This window comes from Macaca mulatta, chromosome 16, assembly GCF_049350105.2.
Source record: "Macaca mulatta isolate MMU2019108-1 chromosome 16, T2T-MMU8v2.0, whole genome shotgun sequence".
Taxonomy (NCBI): domain Eukaryota; kingdom Metazoa; phylum Chordata; class Mammalia; order Primates; family Cercopithecidae; genus Macaca; species Macaca mulatta.
In genome coordinates, this window is record NC_133421.1 from 47,791,197 (window position 1) to 47,816,657 (window position 25,461).

Consider the following 25,461-nt stretch of genomic DNA (forward strand, 5'->3'; position numbering starts at 1 on the left):
TCTGGTGAGGCAGACAGTATTGTCCCCATCTTAAAGATGAGAAAATGGGTCAGAGGTTTGTAAAGTGATTTGTCCCGTACGCAGCAGCATGACTGGTACATGGAAGTGCTGGGTTTGAGTTCTGACTGCCGCTTATGGAGTCCTTTGGTGAGTCACTTCACTGATCAGAACTTAGGTTTCTTCTGTCCAGCTGGGCAAGTCATGGTCCCGCTGTGATGACTTCACAGTGCCTCATGAAGAGGACTGGATGGAGAGTGATTTGCCTAAAGAGGATTCGCCCCTCCCAGGCTCTGTCAGGACGGCATCGTTGCTGCTGGGGCTCCCGGAGGACGTGCTGCTGGAGACGGTGCAGATTAGAACCATCAGGGCAGGAAGGCAGCAGCAGGTGTTCCGGAAGCCCTGCCCCCGAGCCGAGTGTGACACCCGCAGAGACTGCCTGGCCAAACTAATCTACGCGCGGTGAGCAGTTACTCTGGCCTCTGCCCTCCCAACAGGTGCTCTTCCTGTCCGGGTTTGGGCCAGACAACATCAGGCAATAGGCACAGGCCCAGGGTGGGGGATAAGACAGACTGGTTCCTCTCCCTGCTCCTCAAACCCCTGGACACAGCAGGGCACGGCTCCCAGGTATTCCCCAAGCAGCGCCTGTGGCCTCTTTCTGAGTGGGAAAGTTGCTACATTCCTGACCAGGATTCAGCTCATTATTAAAGTTCAGGAGCTTGCTTTAGCCTCAGCAAGGTGAAGAAAGCCTCAGCTCTCTGCTGGCAAAGTAGGCCCCAAAGGTGATCTAGTACTTTCGCAGTTCCATCTTCAGATCCTTGGATGAATGGGCCTCTCTGTCCCTCCCTGTGCCCTTGTACATCACCTAGGAGTTTGACAGATTGTGGTAAAGCCAGAAGCTCATCCCACAGCCTGTAGCATAGTGGTGGAGGTGGGGTCCTGCCCTTTTCTGGTAGGTTACATGAGTACCTCCACCCTCTGGCCATGTGGTTAAGGATGATTTCTCCCTTTGAGTTCTGAGATTCTTCAGCAGGCCTTCTAAGGGCTTCAGGGGCCTATAATCCTCTGAGATGAGCCAGAATGGGTATATGTGTGTGCATATGCACATGAGACCTTGGGCACCTTTCTGAGGAGAGGGTCCCCTGCTTTCATAAATGCCACAAAGAGCCAAGAGCCTGAGAAGCTCTGCTGGGGGAACAAGATCGTCTGAGTTGAAAATGGCCCAGGGCACCTGGGGCCAGATTAAATCCATTTCAGCAAGAGACTAGTTACCACTGCCTCAAAGCTAATTTCAGGTCACAATTTGAGGTCAAAGACTTTTAAAGCCTTTGCCTACAAGTCACTACAAGATGAGCAGATAAAGTGTGATGAACACAGATAGAGTGAGCTTCTGACCACAAGATGTTTGCACAGCCCCTGTTGCAAAAAGAGCCAGTTTATTTACTGAAGTGAAAAAAGTTGCAGAGCAATTACTTTAAGTAAAATTGTGAGGAAGAAACCCCTGTATAGTGTTGTACGTGTCAGCATCTTGTGTGGTAGCCTCATCTTCTCTGGGCTGGGGCCGGTTCTAGAGTGGAGGATGCCATTGTTGACCTCAGGACTGGGGGCCCACTTGGGCAGAACTGCATCGGGGGCTATGGTGGGGCCTTGAGCTCTGGGCTCCACAGGTAGAGTTTTGCAGGGGTGTTCAATGAACTCAGTTATTTACAAACCACACCCAGGCCCATCTGCCCCTTCCCAAGACACTAACTGGGTCTCGAACCATGTGACTGATGTAGACCCATTCCCTGCCCAGCCTAGGAGTTGAGCTTGTCCTGTGCTCAATCTTCCCAGAAGGACATGCCAGGTTTGTGTGTACCTGGGAACATGCATGCCCATAGCCTTCATCTGTAGTAGGTCAAGACGTGATGGGCTGGAAGCAAGAGGAGAAGATTTGGCCTCTGACCTGTCAGGCTCAGAATACAAGGGCCCTCCAGGTTGTAGCACCCTGACTGGGGGAGCAATTTTACCACCCCTTTGACTCAGCCAGACCCTCTCTCACCAGAGTCCACTTTCTTCCCCCAACAGGCTGTTTGACTGGCTGGTATCAGTGATCAACAGCAGCATCTGTGCAGACACCAACTCATGGACCACTTTCATAGGTAGCAAGGGCTCACTGTGCTGGGAGCACTCCAGAAAAAGAGCAATAAAGCTCTGGATGGAGAGGCAGGAGCGCTGGATCCACTGTGTGACTCTGGGCAGCTCCTTTCCCTTTTTTGTATCCGTGTCTCCTCTTGCATCTGCCTGCCAGCATAGGGCAAGATCTCTGCTCTCTTGCACCCGCATCTGAGCAGTCCATAACTCTCCAGACAGGCTCAACAGTGCCTTATCTGAAAGAGCCCTTTTTCTCCCCAGAGACCCAGCTTTAATTGCAGGAGAGTAGTGGGGGATGGAGGAAAGAGCTGAATTAGAGGGACTTTGGAGGCTGGCACAGTGGCTCACATCTGTAATCCCAACATTTTGGGAGGCCAAAGCAGGAGGATCACTGGAGGCCAGAAGTTGGAGACCAGCCTGGGCAATATAGCAAGACCCCGTCTCAGAAGAGTTAGCCAGGCATGGTGCTACATGCTTGTAGTCCCAGCTACTCAGGAGACCGAGGTGGGAGGATCACTTTAGCCTAAGAGTTTAAGGCTTCTGTGAGCTGTGATGACACCACTGCACTCCAGCCTGGGCAACAGAGCAAGACCCTATCTCAGGGGGAAAAAAAAGAAGGGACTTAGAGGACATGACTGAGGGAGGTCAACACGGTTATAACTCTAGGTGGGACAGTCAGTTATAGGATGAAGTAAAGCTTAAAGGTACCAGTGCAGTTTGCTCATGGAATGGTTGAATTCTAGGCACCAAATTGGCTGGTGAGACCAATGCCCTCCAAACTAGATTTAACACAAAATGTTGCCTGGAACCTGGTTTCCTCACAGGAGGTGCCTATCAGAACCAGAAAATTCAGACTCAAAAATGGGCCCAATGCTCTGTGCTATCTTCACACTTCATTTGGGTTTCCTGCCTGCTCTGAGTTCTACAGGGGAATGGGGTGGAGATGGGAGCCACCTTGGGTAGAGCATGGGGAAGGTATGTTCTGCCCACCACGGATGTCATGCTCACTCAGCCTCATGCCCAGGCTGCCAAGTATAAGGCATTGGCAGGGGCCCAGGCACCCTGGGTTCCTTGGTCCCCTATCCGCCATCTGCTCCTTGCAGTGGCCCCATGGGTTCTCTGCCATCCTCCCAGGCCTGCTGGATGTGTATGGATTTGAGTCATTTCCTGACAACAGTCTGGAACAGTTGTGCATCAACTACGCCAATGAGAAGCTGCAGCAGCACTTTGTGGCTCACTACCTAAGGGCCCAGCAGGTGAGGGATGGGGTGAGCAGGGGGCAGGTCCTTCTTTTGGATCCTCAATCCCTTCCTGACCTTCCAACCCCAGTCCAGGTTCTGATTAGAAGCCTTTTGTTCCTTCTTATTTTATTTTTAACTGATTAATAATAATTGCACATACGGAGTACAATGTAATGTTTTGATATACTTTTGTTTATTTGATGCTGTTCTGGAATATGCTGTGGTACCGAGGCCAGCCGTGGGTGGCTCCTCAGGACATCAGACCACAGCTGCCTTCTCCCACCCCATCCCACCTTGTTCTTTAGGAGGAATATGCAGTTGAGGGCCTGGAGTGGTCATTCGTCAACTACCAGGACAACCAGGCCTGTTTGGATCTCATTGAGGGGAGCCCCATCAGCATCTGCTCCCTCATAAATGAGGTGGGGAGGTCAGCTAATGAGCCAAGCACCAGAGTTGGCCTTTGGGTTTTCTGGAGCCTTCGTGATTATCCTGTTTCCTCTCTGTGCCTCTCTCCTCCCAGTTTGCCAAATAGATCTGCTAACTGCTATATTTCCTCCCTGGTAGGGACACTATGATGCCTGTGTGATGTCTGCTGTCATGGGGGCCACAGGGTGGGGACAGTGAGGGTTGTGGTGAGACACTGTCGTTTTGGTGGCTGACCCCTTGTTCCCATCCCACAGGAATGCCGCCTCAATAGACCAAGCAGCGCAGCCCAGCTCCAGACACGCATTGAGACTGCCCTAGCAGGTAGCCCCTGCCTGGGCCACAATAAGCTCAGCCGAGAGCCCAGCTTCATTGTGGTGCATTATGCGGGGCCTGTGCGGTACCACACAGCAGGCCTGGTGGAGAAAAACAAGGTACGGGCTGGGCCGTGCCCTGTGGGGCCTGTGAGAAACGAGATGCTGGGTCTTTGCTATGCAGACATAGTAGTTTCCCGTCGTGAGTCCTTTCTCTCCTGAACCTCCTCCCAGAATCCAGAATCACCATCTTGGGCCCACCTGCCTGAGGTCTCCACTAATCAAGCATGACCTTCCTGGAGATCACCCTTGTTAGACTGGGTCTCCAGGTCTCTGGTCGTCCCGGGGACCTTCTCTTGGACTTGGGCCCTGTCCTACCTGGAAGCCCTGTCATCTGCGGCTTGGGTGGGCAGTGGATGGCTCTGGACAGAAGCTCCACCTGCCCTCACCTGCTGCTCTTGCCATTTCTCAACAGGACCCTGTCCCACCTGAGCTGACCAGGCTCCTGCAGCAATCCCAGGACCCCCTGCTCATGGGGCTGTTTCCTACTAACCCCAAAGAGAAGACCCAGGAGGAATCCTCTGGCCAGAGCAGGAACCCTGTGTTGACCGTGGTATCCAAGTTCAAGGTGGGTCTAATGTGCTGATGGGAGGTGCTTGCTTCACTCTGCAGTCTCACGAATATTTATTGAGCACCTGCCAGGATCGGTGCTGTTTGCTGGGGAGCAGTGACAAGTCAAGTAGATGTGGTCCCAGTTCCCTGGAGTTTATACTTCAGTGTGGAAGACAGAAACAGTAGACAAATAGGCTATCAGGTATATGATGGGAAGCCTAGGGGCCCATGGGGGCACTATGCAGCCTCTCACCCTCTGCCAGTGGGGTGCTCATGGGCAGAGGATCAGCTACATGAGCTTCTTTGACCTGGCTTATCCCCAGCTATCTAGCTTCCTGCTCTAACCCTACCCTCGCTCACTTCTCTCACATTGTCTGCTTTCTACCGCTCCTCAGCCCTTGCATGTACCACCCCACCTTCCTGGGATACTCTTGACCACTGCCCCATCAGCTCCACCTCACTCCCATCCTCCACGCCCCTTTTCCTAGTTTAGTCCTTCTCATCCTTCAGACTTTAGCTCTATCACCACCTCCTTGAGGAGGCACACAGAAAACCAGGTTTGATTAGCACCTTCCTACCCAGCCTCAGACACACCCCCAAGGGTGTTCATCCAACATGTGTGGCCCATTGGACTGAGCTCTGACATGGCAGCAGGCAGCCTGTGGCACAGCCTGCGGCACACAGGATGAGCTGAATGATAACAGTTGTTGCTGAATGAATGGCAGGGAGTTTTGAGATCGTTCTTTCCTAAGAAGATTGCTCTGGGGAGAAGCGGGGAGGGGAAGGAGGAGGAGATTGGATTCAGGGAGACCAGTCAGGGAGGGTCACAGGTTTAGAAGGGTCCCTGAAGACAGAGGTGAGGAGCATGGGAAGTCGGGAGAGGAATGTGCTTTGAGCCCGCTCATTGAGAGCCTGCAACAGTCATCCCTGCACAGGAGATTCCTGGTCTCAGGATCCTGAAAGTTCCAAGCCCACTGGAGGCATTTGATGTAGTTACTAACCAGAGCCCAGCTGATGGCCCTGGGCAACCCCTCTCCCTGCCTAACCCCATGGTCTCTCATCTGCAGGCCTCACTGGAGCAGCTTCTGCAGGTCCTACACAGCACCACGCCCCATTACATTCGCTGCATCAAGCCCAACAGCCAGGGCCAGGCACAGACCTTCGTCCAAGAGGAGGTAATTAACACCGGGCCAAAGCTGCTTTGCACCAAGCCCCATCTGGCCAAGGCCCTGGAGAGATGCAGGGCAGGACATCTGCTCCAAATGGAGTGAACAAAGGTGGTCCCTCCAGGCAGGCCTGACATGAGAGAGGACCCATATCCCTTGCTGTGGCAGGGCAAGCATGTATGGTTGTATAGTCTGTGCATGGTAGCCTAGCCAGGAGGCAAGTTCCAGTGCATCTTGTTCTTCGAGCCTTGTACCCTGATGAGAGACTGAAGCTGCGTAGAGGAATGGGTGTCTCTTGTGATAAGCTGAAAGTCTGCATCACCATACAGTCCTCATACAGTGTAGCTGTTTCTCACTGGAGGTATCGTTTTTTTCTTTTTCTTTTTCTTTTTTTTTTTTTGGTTTTTTGACACCGAGCCTCACTGTCACCCAGGCTGGAGTGCAGTGGTACAGTCTCCGCTCACTGCAACTTCCACCTCCCGAGTTCAAGTGATTCTCCTGCCTCGGTCTCCCAAATAGCTGGGATTACAGGTACACATCACCACACCCGGCTAAATTTTGTCTTTTTAGTAGAGATGGGGTTTCACCATGTTAGCCAGGCTGGTCTCGAACTCCTGATCTCAGGTCATTTGCCTGCCTCAGCCTCCCACAGTGCTAGGATTACAGGCGTGAGCCACTGCACTCAGCTGGTATTAGTTTTTTCTAATCTAACAAAAGCATTCTAGCCAGCAACTGCCCTTTTCTTGGGGTTCCAGGTTCTGAGGGATGTGGATAAGGGGTGAATGCTGGGCCCTGCTGAAGGTGTGGCCTGGTAGATGTGGCCTTTGGGTTTGTAGCCAGGACAGCTTAGCTCTGTGGTAAAGACCTGGGTTCAGGTCATAGAAGAATCTTTTTTTTTTTTTTTTTTTTTTTTTTTGAGATGGAGTCTTGCTCTGTCGCCCAGGCTGGAGTGCAGTGGCCAGATCTTAGCTCACTGCAAGCTCCTCCTCCCCGGGTTCACGCCATTCTCCTGCCTCAGCCTCCCAAGTAGCTGGGACTACAGGCGCCCGCCACCTCGCTCGGCTAGTTTTTTGTATTTTTTAGTAGAGACGGGGTTTCACCAGGTTAGCCAGGATGGTCTCGATCTCCTGACCTCGTGATCCGCCCGTCTCGGCCTCCCAAAGTGCTGGGATTACAGGCTTGAGCCACCGCGCCTGGCGAAGAATCTTTATAGTATAATCTTCCCTGCCTCTCAGCTGTGAACCACCCTCTAATGCCTGCAAACAATGAAAACAATCCAAACTGGAAATTTGCCTGGGCTGGGCTGTGTAGTAGTGAGACTACACTGAGGGCAGGGTGAGACAGAGACGGGACAGCACTTGCCTCAGTTGTATCAGAAGCCACACATTGAATGAGGGGGACTTGGGACCACCAGGACCCTTCCTTGCAGGGAGATTTGTTTTCAAGGTCCCTCGATTAGCCAAGCCTTGGGAGAGCCTGCAGCTCAGCACTGGCCAGGGCCTAAGAAGGGCTGAGAGGAATGGCATTTCTGGCCTGCTGGCCCCGTGCTGCAGGTGCCTATCCTGTCTCCCCACCCACGCAGGTCCTGAGCCAGCTGGAGGCCTGTGGCCTCGTGGAGACCATCCATATCAGTGCTGCTGGCTTCCCCATCCGGTGAGTGGGCTCGATCACGGCACAGCGCAGGGCCAGTGCAGAGTGGCGCTCGGGACTCTCATGGGGCAAGAGCCTGCACAACCCAAAGTGAGATGTGAAGATGAAGAGAAAGAGGCTGGTCTGTAAAAGTCAACCGGGAACTAGGGAGCAGCATCCATTCATTTATCCATTCACTTATTGTGCACTATTTTGTACCCGCTGATGACTGTGACGAAGCCACATTGGTACAATGTTGGGGACAGAAGCCAGACTCAGGAGGGCTGACAAACAATTGGGAGGAAGTGCAGATATCAGATGCCATCAGCTGTTTGAGAAGTGTTGCCTTGATGGGTAGCAGGGAGATCTGGGGAAAGCAGAGGAGACTGTGGGGTCGGAGAGGTCAGAGGGGAGATGTGGCCAAGCATGTCTGCATCATAGGAGTGGTCCAGTAGTTTGGGGAGAGGCCTGTCAGCCCCTTTGGAGGGAGGCAGCCCACAGATCCCCTACTAACACAAGAGATGCTTTGTGTTGGTAGACCAAGGCAGCAGGGAGAGCCCATTTTAAATGGTCTTTATGGGCTTCCGACCAAGTGATCCTAGAAATCGCTCCAAAACCACATTCACATTCAGTGGGGATACTCAGGGAGGGCAGCACCATGCTGTTTTGTTGAGCAGATTAAATAGAATAACTTCCGTTTAGCCCTGAGCCATGTACCTGGCTCACAGATGAAGTAATTCTCTCCTTCTGCCTGCTTTGGCTTCCAGGATCTCTCACCAAAACTTTGTAGAACGATACAAGTTACTGAGAAGGCTTCGTCCTCACACATCCTCTGGCCCCCACAGCCCATATACTGCCAAAGGGCTCCCTGGTGAGTGGGACCCATGTGTTAGTCATTTGTGCAACCACAGTTTACTGAGCATCTACCCTGTGCCCTGTCTCAGGGCTAGGGGCTGGGGCTTACTGGTGAATAAAACACAGCACTGGTTTTGGTTCAGTGGGGGAAACAGATTCAGAAAAGACAAATACTATGGAAAGTGGAAAGGCAGAGCTATGAGCAGGATGCTTTGGGTGGTGCTGGGGAGTTGTGAATTGGGGAAGGCTTCCTGGAGGAGGCAGTATCTGGGAATAAATTGGATTAGCCAGGTGATGGGTGGTCCACATGACAGATGTAATCTGAACAAAAGCCCGGAGGCTTGAGGCAGCAGTGTGGGTATGAGGAATTCCTCCCGATCTGTGTTGCTGGTTCATTGAGGCAGAGAACTGGGGCAGGTGAGGCTGGAGTGGCAGGTAGGGCTCCATCAAGGAATCTGGACTTTATTCTCTGGGCACATGAGCAGGCACTGCAGGGGAGGGAGCAAATGACTCTATCAGCCTCACACTTTCTGGAGCCCACTCTGGGGGTGCCATGGAGGGCCGTGGGAGTGAGGCTGCAAAGTTGCCCCAGTAGAGAGAAACAAGAAATGTGGGCACAGTCAGGAAATGTTTGTTCGAAGAAACTGGTCAGTCTTGGTAGGGGCTTGACTAGAATGTAGAGGGAGAGGAAAAGAGTAAATTAACTTAGCCTGGGCAGTAGGGAAAAGCAAGAGGAAGAGAGGTTCAGGGAGGCTCAAGAGCCTGGGCGTGGGTGACTTGTCCATTGCAGAAGTCTGCAAGGCACTTGGGCAGGCTTTAGTCTCGAGGGAAAGAGCTGGAGGCCCTCATATGGGGGTTGTTAGCATGCAGATAAAACTGAGGCTGTGGGAGCCACGGGACCCAGACACAGGCAGAGGGAGAACAGGCCAAGGACAGGCTGCCGGGGGGCCCCACCTCGGCAGGACCCCAGCCCAGCACCACTGCCCCTCCCACCCAGCCTTACCCTGGGCCTCTCACAGCCACGGGGGCAATCCTGCTTTGTTTCCTCCCCTCCTGGGCAGTTTTCACTTTCCTTTCACCCTTTCTCCTTTCTTCTCCCTCTCCATGCTGTCCTGTTCCATGTCTCTTGCCCAAAGCCCTTCTGGCCCCTGGTTGATTTTGCTGCTGTTTCTCATCTGTCGTGTCTCCTTTGGCAGCCTCTGTCTCCAGAGAGGCACTGGGCAGCTAAGGTGGTCAGAGTCCTCAGGTAAATCCTCCCTCTCCAGGAGTAAGCCCTGTGAGCTGCGGGAGGGCAGGCAGTGGGACGCGGGACCTTTTCAGGGCTGGGATTTTTTAAAATTTATTTTTTAATTTATTCTTTTTATTTGCAATAGAAGATTCCCAAACTAAGGGCTGGGAGTGCATCTCCCTTTTCCCATACATGGTGGGGAGTGAGGGGTTGGGGCTGAGGGAGTGGCCTAGCTGCCCTGTTTGGCCCTCAGGATGTACATTTGTGGCCTTGGAAACAAATGCTGGCTGAGCAGCCTGGGAATCCAAGCTTAGAAGGAGTCACCCTTCCAGGTGTCAGGTACCCTTTGCCAGCCTGCCCAAAGGGACTCACGGCAGTAGAGGTTGTAGGACACCCCAGGACACACAGGCGCAAGTGGGTATTCCAAGGCTCCACGGAACAGCCAGTGCCCTGAGGGACAATAGAGGGGCTGTTGGTGGCTTCCTCCAAAAGAACAAGGAAAAAATGGCTAGAGCCAAGAACAGCAGGAAAGAGACCTGTAGAGTGCTAGGGAGGCCAAAGCCGGTTTCTTCAGGCCACAGAGGCATGCAGAGACGACCATGCACTGATAGGGCCATCTCCCTCCCCCAGAATGGTGTCCACACAGCGAGGAAGCCATGCTTGAACCTCTCATCCAGGACATTCTCCACACTCTGCCGGTCCTAACTCAGGCAGCAGCCACACCTGGTGACTCGGCTGAGGCCATGCCAGCCCCCATGCACTGTGGCAGGACCAAGGTGTTCATTACTGATTCCATGGTGAGCTGGTTTGGGGATGAGGAGGTTACAGAGGCCAGCTGTGTGCTCTCCTCAGCAGGATGGGGCAGGGGGAGAAGAGGCTGCCCTCAGTGGATGCCTTTTCTCCCAGCTGGAGCTTCTGGAATGCGGGCGTGCCCAGGTGCTGGAGCAGTGTGCCCGCTGCATCCAGGGTGGCTGGAGGCGACACCGGCACCGAAAGCAGGCGCGGCAGCGGCGAGCCGCCATGCTCATCCAGGCAGGTAGGTGGGCAGGTCACCTGTCAGCACTGCACACAGACTCCACAGGATGTTGGTTTCCTTTGAAACATGGCTCGTCGAGTCCCCATCTCCTGAAGCTATGTCCCAGCCTGAAGAGATGGATGGCACGTCCCTGTGGTGTGCTGGGATTCAGATTCCCTATCCCTCTCACCCATAATGTCTCTCCAGTTCAATGGAAACCAAGTCACTCCATAAACAAAGGTACTCTGGAAGAAGTGGAGGCTAAACGTCGTCTTTAATTCCTCTTTCTCAGACCCTGACAGCTGTTTAGGCCAACTTTTTTTTCCCTTTATGACAACTCAAACCATTACCTGCTGGGCTCTAGGGCTTAAATGAATTTAAGGAGAAGGTAAAAACCAAAAGGAGTTCATCAAATGAAAAGATGTATTAACCACCATGTTCATAGTGGTCTTATTTTGAAAAGGAAAAGTGTTAGAAAGAACCCAAATATCTAACAGTGGTGATGTCATAGCCAAATGAGGGACTGGACTGTCCCTATGATGCAACTAAGTGTTTTTGAAGACTATTATAAATTTAATGGAGAACCACTTCCAAAATGATATTCATACCTAGATGCCAAACTACATATTTAGGGTGATGCCATCCTTGTAAGGTGTGTTTCTGTGTGTGTAGGCATTAAAAATTATATAAGGAAGCTGGGCACAATAGTTCGCTCTTGTAATCCCAGCACTTTGGGAGGCTGAGGTGGGAGTATCACTTGAGCCCAGGAATTTGAGACCAGCCTGGGCAACATAGGGAGGCCTCATCTCTACAAAAAAAAAAAAAAAATGGCTGGACGTGGAGGCTCACACCTGTAATCCCAGCACTTTGGCAGTCCAAGGCAGGCAGATCATTTGAGGTCAGGAGTTTGAGACCAGCCTGGCCAACATGGCAAAACCCTGTATCTACTAAAAATACAAAAATTAGCTAAGTGTGGTAGTACACACCTGTAATCCTAGCTACTCAGGAGGCTGAGGCAGGAGAATCACCTCACCCCAGGAGGCAGAGGTTGCAGTGAGCTGAGATTGCACCATTGCACTCCAGCCTGGGTGACAGAGCAAGACTCTGTCTCAAAAAAAATAAAATAACAATTAACTGTGCTTGGTGGCACGTGCCCTGGTCCCAGTTACTCCAGAGGCTGAGGCAAGAGGATCGCTTGAGCCTGGAAGATTGAAGCTACGGCCTTACTGAGGCTACAATAAGCTGTTCGTGCCACTGCACTCCAGCCTGGGCAAGACCCTGTCTCAAAAAAAAAAAAACAAAAAGAATATGCTGAAATTGTAGAGAAGGGAATAAAAATTACCACCATCTATTAATTATATCAGTGTTTGGGTATATGGTGATGTGAGATCAGGGATGTATAAAGCGACCAAATTCAACTGAGGATTTAAAAAAAAAAAAAAAAAAGCCAATTTTTAAAGGCACAGACAATCCAGACCCCTCCCATTCCCTGGGTGCTGACCTGGACCAAGCCTGAGACGGGAAGTGACTGCTGGGCCCTCAGCCAGTCCAGGCTCCCCAGTGCCCCTTCACTGTATTGTGTAGGTGTATCCAAGTGTGTGGGCAGTGTAAGGAATGTTTAAAAGCCAATTTTGCCTTATGTACTGACTTCAGAACGTTATCTGTAGCACAAGGTAGTCATTTATTGAAAAAAAAATACATATTTGAAAGTTTGACAGCAACTGTGGTGCTGCTGCAGCCAGGTCACTGACAGCTCTAACGGCTCCTTTATTATCTCTCCTGTTTCTGGGCGAACCTCTTAGCCATTCGTTCCTGGTTAACTCGGAAACACATCCAGAGGCTACATGCAGCTGCCACAGTCATCAAGCACGCGTGGCAGAAGTGGAGAGTAAGTAAGACCCAAGAAGTCGGGGTGGGCAGTGGATCAGTTTTAGGGACCAGATGGACCCAAGTGGGAATGCTGGCTCTGCCACTGTAATGCAGGTGGCCTTGGGCAGGTTGTTCACATGTGAGCCTCATATTCCTTGTGTATGCGGTGGGCACAGTAACACCTACCCTGCAGGGTGGTTATGAAGGTAAAGAGTGGTGTAAACAACTCTGGGAATATACCAAACTCTGGAATGTACACTTTAGAAGACTGGGTTTTATGGCATATCAGTTATATCTCAATGGGCTATTTTTTTGTTTTCAAGTAGCATATGTAAGGCCTAAGCACAGTTGCCTGGGGTGTATAGACTTGTGCCATATGGAACCAGTTTGGTTCAGGGCAGCCAGCTGTTCACAACCAGGTGCCTTCAGTTCACCTTGTTAACATGATTTGTTAAAGATAGTTTTGATTTCCATTTTCTGCTAAGAGGGCTAGATAAATCTAAAGCTATAAAGGGATGTTTGCTTTTTAAGATCAGAATGGCCTACCTTGCTGCTAAAGAACTGGATGGTGTGGAAGAAAAACACTTCTCTCAAGCTCCCTGTTCCTTGAGCACCTCGCCGCTGCAGACAAGGTTCCTGGAGGCAATAATCCGCCTCTGGCCCCTGGGACTGGTCCTGGCCAATACAGCAATGGGTGTAAGCAGCTTTCAGAGGAAATTAGTGGTCTGGGCCTGCCTCCACCTCCCCAGGGGCAGCCCCAGTAGCTACTCTGTCCAGACAGCACAACAAGACCAGGCTGGTGTCACATCCATCCGAGCACTGCCTCAGGTACGTTGTATGTGATGGCCATGACAGCTTTGTTCCTGAGAACAGTAGGACCAAAGCCTACAAGTTCACAGTGGGAGTGGGACTGAGGCTGGGACAAGATCCGTCCCTGGCCGGGCGCGGTGGCTCAAGCCTATAATCCCAGCACTTTGGGAGGCTGAGACGGGCGGATCACAAGGTCAGGAGATCGAGACCATCCTGGCTAACACGGTGAAACCCCGTCTCTACGAAAAAATACAAAAAACCTAGCTGGGCGAGGTGGCGGGCGCCTGTAGTCCCAGCTACTCGGGAGGCTGAGGCAGGAGAATGGCATAAACCCGGGAGGCGGAGCTTGCAGTGAGCAGAGATCCGGCCACTGCACTCCAGCCTGGGCGACAAAGCAAGACTCCGTCTCAAAAAAAAAAAAAAGATCCCTCCCTAACCCTACTGGGTAAACCAGAGGCCTACACGTCCCAACCAACTGCAGGTTTGGATTATTTACTTTGTTATAACTGGGAATCTTCCAGAGCCCTTTATCTTTCTAAAAAGTGCTTCTAATTATTTCAGCATCACTAAATCTTCTCTTAGTCCCATTTCCAAATGCAGTGCTGCGTTTCTAGCAAGCTCCCAGCTGATGCTGATGCTCCATGAACCACACTGAGAACCAAGGCTCTAGATGAGTCAGGAACAGGAGGTGGTTAAAGTTCGGTTTAGGGCCTGGAGTGGTGGCTCACACCTGTAATCTCAGCACTTTGGGAAGCCGAGGCAGGTGGATCACCTGAGGTCGGGAGTTCAAGGCCAGCCTGGCCAACATGGTGAAACCCTGTCTCTACTAAAAATACGAAAATTAGTTGGGTGTAGTGGCCGGCGCCTGTAGTCCCAGCTACTCGGGAAGCTGAGGCATGAGAATTGCTTGAACCTGGGAGGCAGAGATTGCAGTGAGCCAAGATTATGCCACTGCACTCCAGCCTGTCGGACAAGAGTCCGTGTAAAAAAAAAAAAAAAAAAAAGTTTGACTTAGGGTAATAATAGGTCAGTTACAGAAAAGAGGAAAAATTCATGAGACGGAGCAAAAAAGAAACTACCCAAGACTTGAGAGCAAATAATCTAGTTAGTCCCACATCACAACTTCGGTTGTGATCAGTTGGTTACCTCAAATGGCACTGGATTTGGCACCATGTTTTCCTCTAACTGTATTGCTTGGTTTTTCTCCTTTTCTAGCTGAGGAAATGACAGGCAGGGTCAGTGGTCCAAGTTCTCTGTGGGTCTTTTTTCATGTTAATTTTTTGAGATGGAGTCTCACTCTGTTGCCCAGGATGGAGTGCAGTGGGTTTAAGTGATTCTCCTGCCTCAGCGTCCCGAATAGCTGGGACTACAGGGCATGTGCCACCACACCTGGCTGTATTTTTTTTGTGTTTTTAATAGAGACAGGGTTTCGCCATATTGGCCAGGCTGGTCTCAAACTCCTGACTTCAAGCGGTCCGCCTGCCTTGCCCTCCCAAAGTGCTGGGATTGCAGGTGTGAGCCACCGTGCCCAGCTGTTTGCATCCAGGGAAAAGTCAGCCAGCACACTCAGGAAGTCAGTGTCACTCAGGGCTTTGTGAGTCACCCCAGTAAGCCAGGCCTCATAGAAATAAAGTGGCCGAGGAAAGGTGAAAGTGTGTTGCACTGGGAGGTAGAACTCCAGGGTCTGGGTCCTGGTTCTGCCCCATTCACTGGATGATCTTGGCTAAGACACATTTTCTCGGAGTCTGTCTATAAAATGGGCTAATACTCAACCTACTGCATGGAGTCACAGCAAGGAGTAAGTGAAATGACAAGGCAGAAGGAAACGCCGAATTTCCATTCAGAGGAATTACTATAGGCCTTAATCTGAATGAAATCTCCCATGAAAACACACAGGCCTGCTAAACAGAAGGGTAAATGTTTTGTTCTTCCGGCTTTAAGCAGTCATAGGAATGTGACAGACATTCCTCTTAGGGAGCGCCTCCTAGGGTTTCCTCATCTGTCTCACACTGAGTGGATGTAACGCTATTTTAATCCTGCTGTGGCCCCCAATTACTAGTACTTGTCCATACCTCCTTGCATTTCTAGCATCTGCTGTGTGGGGTTCTGTTAGGCTTTGGCATTCCCAGGAACTGGGGCTAAAGCTGCAGCTCTCTCTCCCCTCTAGGGATCGATAAAGTTTCACTGCAGAAAGTCTCCACTGCGCTATGCTGACATCTGCCCTGAACCTTCGCCCTACAGCGTTACAGGCTTTAATCAGATTCTGCTGGAAAGACACAGGTTGATCCACATGTGACCTCTTCTGCCTTCACTGGGCTGGGTGATCCTTGGTGCCTTTGTTTCCACAAGGCCTTTTCCTGCCAGCTGCCTTGCCAAAGACATTTAATCAGCACACAGCTGCCAGACTGTTCCCACAGTGCTCCAAATGCACATGAACAACAGTAACGGCTCCAGCCTTCAAGCCAGGGCCCCATGCCCAGTGCATCAGTGGGCCTGGGGCTCCAGGCTACATCAAGCACGGATGGTGTCAGGGCTGGTAGTTAGCAAACCAGGGTTAAGAAACATCAGGGCCACGTTTCACTACCTTCACAGATCATGCATTCACATTCCAGCAGCAGTCATGACTGACTGTCACTACAGTGGGGACCCCAGTTCCACATAAGCACTTTTGGAAGAAAACAACCAAAGTTGGCCTAAAATTGGCGCTGGAATTTGGGCTGGGGAAAATTTTGTGGTTATTTCCTTTAAAAAGGAACAAAACTTTAGTATTTAATAAGTTGATTTATTTAATGTAATTTCAAACAATTATGAATAATGCAATGTACGGTAGAATCACATCCTGATTTTATTTAGTAACACTGACCAAGTTTAACTCCATATGAAGTGTAAAGCTTGATACCATTTATGTCTATCAACTGTACCAAAAGTAAAACATTTAAAAACAACCATCTGAATGTCAAGTTTTTTCTCCATAAAGGACTTGCCACCTTAAGGGCCCCACGTCTGCCTGAAACATGAGCCACATCAATGCCGGTAAAGGCCTGTATAACCTAGTCTGCATCCTGGAAACCTCTTCTGCCTGGGGCCCCCCACGCTAGCTGGTCTCCTGAGAGAGGGAGCAGGCAGGTTCTGGGAGTCAAGCACACGTTTGAGCAAGCAGCACAATAATCCATCTTAAGAATCCTCATTCTGGGATGGCTCCACAATTCCTAAACAGCAGTCTGCAAACTCCACAAACAAGGGCTCTTGCATGTAGGCTCTCATGAGCTTTGCTTTGTCTTCCCCCTGATCGAGGTTGACCATCAACTGCCTGAGGTGTGGATTGAGCAATAAGCTTCTTAATGTTGCAGATTTCCCTAAAAATTAACAAGAAAAAAAGCCAATCTGAGTTCAAGTGGGAAAACATGGAGATGGCTGAAAAGTGAAGAAATATTTCAAGTGTAATAAAACTTAGCCAGGCGTGGTGGCTCCTGTCTGTAATACCAGCAATTAGGGAGGTCAAGGTGGGCAAAATCGCTTGAGCTCAGAAGTTCAAGACCAGCCTGGGCAACATGGCGAGATACCACCTCTATAAAATGAAAGGTGAGATCAGCATATCAAACTATTTCCACATTAAATGCAGTAACAGATACTAGTTCTTGGTATCTTTGTAAATATTGTAACTTCGTGCCACTTCAGCTAAGAAAAAAATGCTTTATCAGCACAATCAAAAAGCTAATAATAGCATTAAGCTGCTGGCATGATTTCCTTCTAGCCATACAAGTTGCCAGTGGTGAAGACAGCTATACGAAATACTCTGATGTCTAGGCATGTGATTCGGCGTGCAGCAGGACCAGTAGCAGGGAACCAACAATAATACCTGCATGGTACTTTACAGTCTATAAAATTGTTCACACCTATTACTAGGCTCAGCTTCAAACTCAGTCTAATCATAACCATGAGACTAAGTGCAAAGCATAACCTTTTAACATGATTCTGTGACATGGGAAGAATGAAATTAACACACCATACACATGTAACAATGTTTTAAGGACTGAATAAGCAATGCTTGCTACAAAAATGGCAATACCTGTTTCCCCTTAAATCATGTGATAACCTGTTTGAGTTAAAGGCTGGATTGTGAACTGAGCACTGGGAATCTGGGAATACAGGTCCCTGCTGTACAAATCGGTATGTGAGAGATAAATTACCATAAAATGTAACAGTGATTTATTACTAGTAAGTCCAAGTTGCTATGGGAAACCAAAAAAGTGCCTAATTCTGAAAGAGACACAAAAGGTCAAGAAAAGCTTAGCTGAGCAAAGCAAACTTGAAACAAGCCTTGAAGGAGGAGCAAAATTTTGCCAACCTGCAAGACCAGCAGGATTCCAGGCAGAAGGAATGGTGTGGGCAGGCTGGGAGGTGTGACACCCTTATGTTTACAGAATTATGTTGCTAGATAGTAAGGGCCCTGCATGCCATACTTATTCAAGGATTTAATAACTTTAAAAAAAATCACAATCCTTATAACACAGTAAATGTATCTCAACCACTGACAAACAAGCACAGCACAGACTTACCTAAATTCTTTAAATTCTGCAAAGAAACTCTGTCTTCTTCCTCATCACTATTGAGAAAATCAGCTATAGAGTCATCATCATCTAAGGAATACAAAACAGTCAACGGCTCATGACTAAAAAAGAGGCCTGGGCACCAGATTTTAACAACTACTTCAACAGGATAAAAATGTATGCACACACATGTAATAGTGATAGGGGTATTCAAGCAGGTACAGACAAAAATCCTCTTCTCCGGAGTTTGTGACTATACTAACACCCCTTTTTTAGAAGAGGGAGGCTAAGTGAAAGAATTGGTGATTTTAACAAATGCACCCTAGTGTTCACATCCTTACTTGTATATGTGGTCCTGTGGTCTTTAGGCTTAGACCCTGGCTGTCTAATAACTTATTACCCATCCCCACCTCTACCTGGCTCCAACCCTGTGATGGGCCAATTAACTGGATGCTCTGTAAAAAACAGTCAAGCAGAATCTCCTGTGCTTTCAGCATGGGCAGAAACTGCTGGCATTGCCTGAACCCAACCTGGAAATTTCTCAAAGGGCAAAAATGGGCCATGCCTTTGGAGTGAATGTTCAATACCTCTTTGGTGGCACCAGAGGGGCTGCTTTCAGAGCCTGGCATGGTGCATGACACCCAGGAGGTATTAAAGAACATTTAGATGGCTGGACGGATAGGTCGACAGCCCACTACTGCTATGAGCTCTGAACCCCCAGCAGCAGCGAGATGATCTAGGACAAAGAAAGCCTCCTGCCTGGGCTGAGCTCAGGTGAACTGACAGCCCCAGCCAGATTCATGGAGGGAGACCAGCAGCTGTGGGCTAGAGAAGGCTCCTGCCAGCAGGGCCCACCACAAACCCCCAAACCACAGCCATGGCCTTTCTCATCTCTGTCTTCCGCCCATTTTTCTTCTCCTGAATACTGCTTTCAGGCTGTTGCCTCAACATCACCCATGATGACATAGCCCCACTCCTGATGCTCAGGGCTAAGAAAGCTGTTGTTTCCCAACGAAGCTCTTGTTCTGGATTCCCTGACCAGCTCCAGTCTCCCCTTTTCCTTCCTTTCAACTTTTTCTATGTGAAGTCCCTTGTAGATTTGTTTGAAGTCAACCAACCCACCTTTGTTTTCCACAGGCTTTATGGTTTTGGTAGGAAGAGCTGATCTTATTTTTTTCTCAACAGGACGAGCTTCAGGGTTGCACTGTTCTGAAAAAGACACAAATCCCAGGCCCACATTACCTCCATTTCAGCAACAAGGCTGCACCTCCCCACCAAGCTAGCATCTAGGTAGGAAGCAAGTGTCTGGGGTAAGGGATGTGGGTGGGTGCCCAGGAATGTGAAAGAAGTGAGAGATCAAAGCAAGAGGGAGGTTAAGGAAAATTGCCAGCAGGCTGAGAAAGCAGGGCTCATTCATGCACCCCAAGAACTTGTCCCCATCCTCCCTACCCTGCCGAATCTTACAAGATTCTCACCACAATTAACTGGGGTGTTTGAAATAGCTGCTATAAACCAGATACCAGATGGGATAAAACTAGAGAAAAAACAACCAAAGAACTTACAAAGTCAACAGAAGGCCAGCTGTGCTGGCTCACATCTGTAATCCTAACACTCGGAGGCCAAGGTGGGAGGATCACTTGAGCCCAGGAGTTTGAAACCAGCCTGGGCAACCTAGCAAGACTATGCCTCTACAAAAAATAAAAAAAAATCATCCAAGCATGGTGGTGCATGCATGTGGTCTCAGCTACCTGGGAGGCTGAGGCAGGGAGATCACTTAAGCCCAGTATGTCAAGGCTGCAGTGAGCTGTGATTGTGCCACTGCACTCCAGCCTGGGTGACAGAGAATCAACAGAGCATGAAGTCACAGGAAAGGATTCTGAGGACATAAAGGCAGGACCAGATTGTAGAGACTTAAAATGTAGATTTGACAATATGCTACGTAAAGGTTCTGGTCAGGTAGGTGGCAGTTACAACAGCTGCCAGTGACTGAGTGCCAAGCACTGTGCCAGGTACACAGTGAGATACATAGTGGCTCAATGAACCTTTAGAAAGCCCCTATGACATGGAGACTATTAATTCCACTTACAGATGAAAGGATTAAATTTTCTTGTAATAAACTTGTCCATTGGTGTCCACAGCTAGTAAGTAGCAGAGGCAGATTTTAGAATCCAGGTCTAACTTTACAGCTGTGCTATACGTGTAAGGAACACACCAGGAGGGACTGGAGAAGAGGTGAATTTTCTGAGTTGTACCTGATCCCAAAATACATTTGTGTCTAAGGGGCTCAAAAAGAGGCTGGAGCTAAAGATTTGCATGTCAGCAAGAAAAAAAAAAAAATTTTTAAAGTAAAAGAGAGACCACCTACCTAGGAATAAAAGTCAAGGACCAAATTTCAAGGGAGAGATCTAGCAAAAGGGAGGACTGGGCACAGTGGTTCCTGCCTGTAATCCCAGCAATTTGGGAGGTCGAGGCAGGAGGACTGCTTAAGCCCAGGAGTCTAAGACCAGCCTGGGCAACACACTGAGATCCTGTCTCTACGAAAAATAGATAAAGTTTGTCTCCATTACTCAGGAGGCTAAGGTGGGAAGGCCACTTGGGCCCAAGAGGCCAAGGGTGCAATGAGCTGTGATCACGCCACTGCACTCCATCCTGGGCAAAAGAGCAAGACCCTGTCTCAAAAAGAAGAAACAAGGAGAATCTACAGCTATGCCACCCGGAATGCACCCTATCTCATCTGACCTCAGAGGCTAGAACAGGGTCAGGCCTGGTTAGGACGAGAAAGGGAGGAAAGAATACCACAGAGCGGTATCTTCCCAGCCTCCAAAGGAGAATATCAAGAAAGAAAAAGCCAAACACAGCAGATATTCATAGGAATCAAGAAAGATGACAGGCTAGACACGGGTACCTCACGTCTGTAATCCCAACGCTTTGGGAGGCCAAAGTGGAAGGATCACTTGAGCCCAGGAATTCAAGACTAGCCCAGGCAATACAGTAAGACTTCATCTCCACAAAAATTAAAATTAAAAATAAATAAGCCAGGCATGGTGGCGCATGCCTGTAGTCCCAACTACTTGGGAGGCTGAGGTAGGAGGATTGCCTGTGCCCAGGAAGTCAAGGCTATAGTGAGCACCACTGCACTCCAGCCTGGGTGACAGAGCAAGACTGTTGCAAAAAAATAAAAATAAAAAGACAAATGAAAAGTGTACAACAGATGTGGCTATTAGAAATTTCTGATAAAAAATTATTCTTTATTAAATACTTTAACACTGCCTATAGCAGCAACAAAGGCAAAATTAATGTAAATATCCACCAATAAGAAAAATAAATATTAAAATGACCATACTACCCAAAGTAATCTACAGAGTCAATACAATCCCTATCAAAATACCAATGACACTGTTCACAGAAACTAAAAAAAAAAAATTCTAAAATAAATATGGAACCACAGAAGATCCCCAAGAGCCAAAGCAATCCTGAGCAAACAGAACAAGGCTGGAGGCATCACCACTACTTGGCCTCGAAATATACTACAAAGCTATAATATCTAAAACAGCATGGTACTAGCATAAAAATAGACACATAGATCAATGGAACAGAATAGAGAACCCAGATATAAATTCACACATTTACAGCCAACTGACTTTTCACAAAGGCACCAAGACCATATACTGGGAAAAAAGCACTCTTCAATAAATGGTACTGGAAAAATAGGATACCTGTAAGGATAACCATATGCAGAAGAATGAAACTAGATCCTTATCTGTCACCATATATAAACATCAAAATGGATTAAAGACCTAAATGTAAGACCTGAAACTATGAAACTACTACAAGAAAACACAGGGGAAATGCTTCAGGACTTTGGTCTAGGCAAAGATCTTATGAATAAAATCTCAAAAACACAGGCAACAAAAGCAAAACTAGGCAAACGGAATTCTATTACACAAAAAAGCTTCTGTACAACAAAGGAAACAACAGAGTGAAGAGACAACCTATAGGATGGGAGAAAATATTTGCAAAATATTCACTTGACAAACGGTTAATATCTAGAATACACAAGGAGCTCAACAGCAAAAAAAAAAAAAAAAAAAAATTTAAGTGGACAAATGGGCCGGGTGTGGTGGCTCACACCTGTAATCCCAGCCCTTTGGGAGGCCAAGGCAGGTCAATCACCTGAGGTCAAGCGTTCAAGACCAGCCTGGCCAACATGGTAAAACCTCGTCTCTACTAAAAATACAAAAATCAGCCAGGAATAGTGGCAGGCACCTGTAATCCCAGCTACTCTGGAGGCTGAGACAGGAGAATCGCCTGAACCCCGGGAAGCGGAGGTTGCAATAAGCAGAAATTGTGCCACTGTACTCCAGCCTGAGCGACAAGAGTGAGACTCCATCTCAAAAAAAATAAAAATGGACAAATGGCCCAAACAGATACTTCTCAAAAGACGACATACAAATGGCCAACAAGTACATGAAAAAATGTTCAATATCACTAATCATTAGGGACATGCAAGTCAAGACCACAATGAGATATCATCTCACCAAAGTAAGAATGGCTATTATCAAAAAGAAAAAAAATAACATGTTGGCAAAGATGTGGAGAAAAGGGAACTCCTATACACTGCACTGTTACTGGGAATGTAAATTGGTATAGTCATTATGGAAAACAGCATGGAGGTTCCTAAAAAAACTATGAATAGAACTACCATATGATCCAGAAATCCCACTACTGCGTATATATCCAAAGGAAATTAAATCAGTCCGCCGAAGAGATACCTGCACTCCCGTGTTTACTGCTAGTCCCAACAGTCAAGACATGGAATCAACCTAAGGATCCACCAACAGATGGATAAAGAAATGTGGTACATATACACACTGGATATTAGCCATAAAAAACCATGAAATCCTGTCACTTGCAGCAACGTGGATAAGACCAGATGACATCGTGTTAAGTGAAATAAGCCAGGCACAGAAAGATGTTCTTGTTAACATGTGGATGCTAAGCAAGTTGATTTCACAGAAGTAGAGAGTAGAATAGTGGTAACTAGAGGCTGGAAAGAGTAGAGGGTAGGGGGCTAGGGAGAAGTTGGCTAATCGATATAAAATTACAGCCAGATAGGAGGAGTAAGTTCTAGTGTTACACAGCACCTTAGTGTGACCATGCTGGCAGCAATTTATACTTTCAAATAGCTGAAGAGAGGATTGTGAATGTTCCCAACATGAAGAAATAATGATTATTTGGGGTGATGAACATGCTAACTACCCTATTTGATCCTTACACATTGTATACAGGTATTGAAATATCACATTGTAACTCATATTGTGTGCAATTATGTGTCAACTAAAAACAAATATTAAAAAGAAAAATCTACCAATAGGAAGCTTTATATAAATAATGGTCGTATCAACTATATAATGAGTCCTTTAAATCAGTGAGCTAGAACTTGTATGCACTAGTTTTTGTTTTTAATTTTTTTAATTTTTACTTTTTTTGAGACGCAGTCTCACTCTGTTGCCCAGGATGGAGTGCAGTGATGCAGTCTCGGCTCACTGCAACCTTCGTCTCCATGGTTTAAGCAATTCTCCTGCCTCAGTCTCTTGAGTAGCTGGGATCACAGGCGCGCGCCTCCACACCCAGCTCATTTTTGTTTTAGTAGAGATGTGGTTTCATCATGTTGGCCAGGCTGGTGTCAAACTCCTGACCTCAGGTGATCCACCCACCTTGGCCTCCCAAAGTGCTGGGATTACCGGCGTGAGCCATTGCGCTCGGCCTGTATGCACTACGTTTTGAAAAGTGCCCAACATATAAAATCAAATGAGGATGTTGAGTACAGTCTCACTGCTGAGATTCTAAAAGCTAAAAAAAAAGTTCGATATATTGGTACAAGAGTGGAAATAAGCTGAAAGAATCTACGTCAAACTTTTTTTTTTTTTTTTTTGAGACAGAGTCTTGCTGTCTCCCAGTCTGGAATGCAGTGGTGCGATCTTGGCTCACTGCAGCCTTCTCCTTGCGGGCTCAAGCGATCTTCCCACCTCTGCCTCCTGAGTAGCTGGGACCACTGGCGCAGACTGCCACGCCTGGCTTTTTTTGTTTGTTTATACAGACAGGGTTTCACCATGTTGCCCAGGCTGGTCTCAAACTCCTGAGCTCAAGTGATCCGCACACCTCAGCCTCCCAAAGTGCTGGGATTATAGGCGTGACCCACCGCGCCCCGCCTACATCAAACTTTTTTTTTTTTTTTTTTTTTTCAGACTGAGTCTCGCTCTGTCGCCCAGGCTGGAGTGCAGTGGTGCAATCTCGGCTCACTGCAACCTCCACCTCCCGGGTTCAAGCGATTCTCCTGCCTCAGCCTCCTGGGTAGCTGGCGCGCGCCACCATGCCCGGCTAATTTTTGTATTTTTAGTAGAGACGCGTTTTCACCATGTTGACCAGGCTGGTCTCGAACTCCTGGGCTCAGGTGATCCACCCGCCTTGGCCTCTCAAAGTGCTGGGATCACAGGCGTGAGCCACCGCGCCCGGCCAGGTCACTTCTTTTTAACGGTACAAAAGTGTGTTCACATACACAGAACTTACTTGGTTCTTTTTTTCTCTTAACAAGTCAAGGACTTCTCCTTGTGTTGTACATGGACTTACCTCTTTGTTTCTAACAAGACATTATTTACACGAGTGAAAATATTGTTAAACTTGCGCAGTTTCAGCCAAAATGGTAAGGGGCTACACCAGAATACTGAGAAAGAAACTGCTAGGGTAGACCTCGGTGGGAAAAGCAATCGGTAACTATTTCTAAGTAAGAAGAGTAGCACGCAGAAGGAGGGGCGGGGTAGAAGAAAGGCTACTGACTGTTCAAAACCGTGAGAGCGATTACAGAGAGGGACAACAGAGGGAACTGTCCGACACACAGGGAGAGGCCTATGACACCAGGGACCAAGTCAGAGGAAGCGAGGTTCCTGCAGAACCCACGGAGACCCGAGGCGGAGAAAGAAGCGCAGCCCAAGGGTCCACGCCCCCAAGACGGAGGCTGGACGTGGGGGCTACCCGCGCGAGGAGGGGGCCGAGGGCTGGCGGGGACGGGGACTCACCTTTGTGCTTCCGGAAGCAGGCTACAGAGCAGCTGTAACAACAGAAGCCACAGGCCGCGTCAGCCCCGAGGGCCCGCGGCCCCTCCAGCGGCTGTCCGCCCTCCCGCCGTGGCCGGACACCCGCACCCCCAGACCCCGCGACCTCCCCGCTCACTAGGGCACGCGGCAGGCCGGACAGCGGTATTTGGGCTTCTCCAAGCAGATCACGCAGACGACGGTGCTACATCTGAGCGACGCCATGGTCTTAGTGAAGGAGACTGCTTCCCGCGCCGCCGCGCGCGCCTCTCACGCAGCCGCGCCCGCGTGCACGCCCCTTTTCCGTTTCCTAAACGAGGACCAATCAGCACTCAGCAGGCAGGCAAAAGCAATGGACCGATCCTGCTCACTGTTCCAGTCCTCGTAAGTAGAGCGTCGATATACTCGATGTGCAACTAGTAGCTGCTTCCCAGTTTTCCTTGATCACGTCACAGCGTCGAAGAACTTGTGTAGCCCTGTCCCTGTCCCTGTGCGGCCGTGTGGCTTGGACCAAGTCATCGACACTGT

At 48.9% G+C, this 25,461-nt stretch overlaps 2 protein-coding genes across 4 annotated transcripts in view; one reads left to right on the forward strand and one right to left on the reverse strand.

Annotated features, from left to right (window-relative positions):
* The window catches only part of MYO19 (myosin XIX), a 42,963-nt gene extending 26,726 nt beyond the window's left edge, over positions 1–16,237 (forward strand). Inside the window, 15 exon segments of the mRNA XM_015119450.3 lie at positions 288–459; positions 2,065–2,138; positions 3,265–3,386; positions 3,677–3,790; positions 4,052–4,228; positions 4,584–4,736; positions 5,788–5,895; positions 7,469–7,539; positions 8,283–8,386; positions 10,229–10,395; positions 10,505–10,634; positions 12,416–12,501; positions 13,014–13,310; positions 15,460–15,579; positions 15,582–16,237. Coding sequence (XP_014974936.3) covers positions 288–459; positions 2,065–2,138; positions 3,265–3,386; positions 3,677–3,790; positions 4,052–4,228; positions 4,584–4,736; positions 5,788–5,895; positions 7,469–7,539; positions 8,283–8,386; positions 10,229–10,395; positions 10,505–10,634; positions 12,416–12,501; positions 13,014–13,310; positions 15,460–15,579; positions 15,582–15,737 — 2,051 coding nt within the window. The 3' untranslated portion in view covers positions 15,738–16,237.
* ZNHIT3 (zinc finger HIT-type containing 3) lies at positions 16,054–25,209 on the reverse strand. Of its 3 annotated transcripts, none has more exons than XM_077968504.1 (5): positions 25,073–25,209; positions 24,919–24,950; positions 18,965–19,051; positions 17,852–17,898; positions 16,054–16,648 (listed from the first exon to the last, which is right to left on the reverse strand). In XM_077968504.1, exons 1-4 carry the CDS (start codon positions 25,156–25,158, stop codon positions 17,861–17,863), a joined length of 243 nt encoding a protein of 80 aa, XP_077824630.1. In that variant the 5' UTR covers positions 25,159–25,209; the 3' UTR covers positions 16,054–16,648; positions 17,852–17,860.
* Positions 25,210–25,461: the final 252 nt, after the last annotated feature.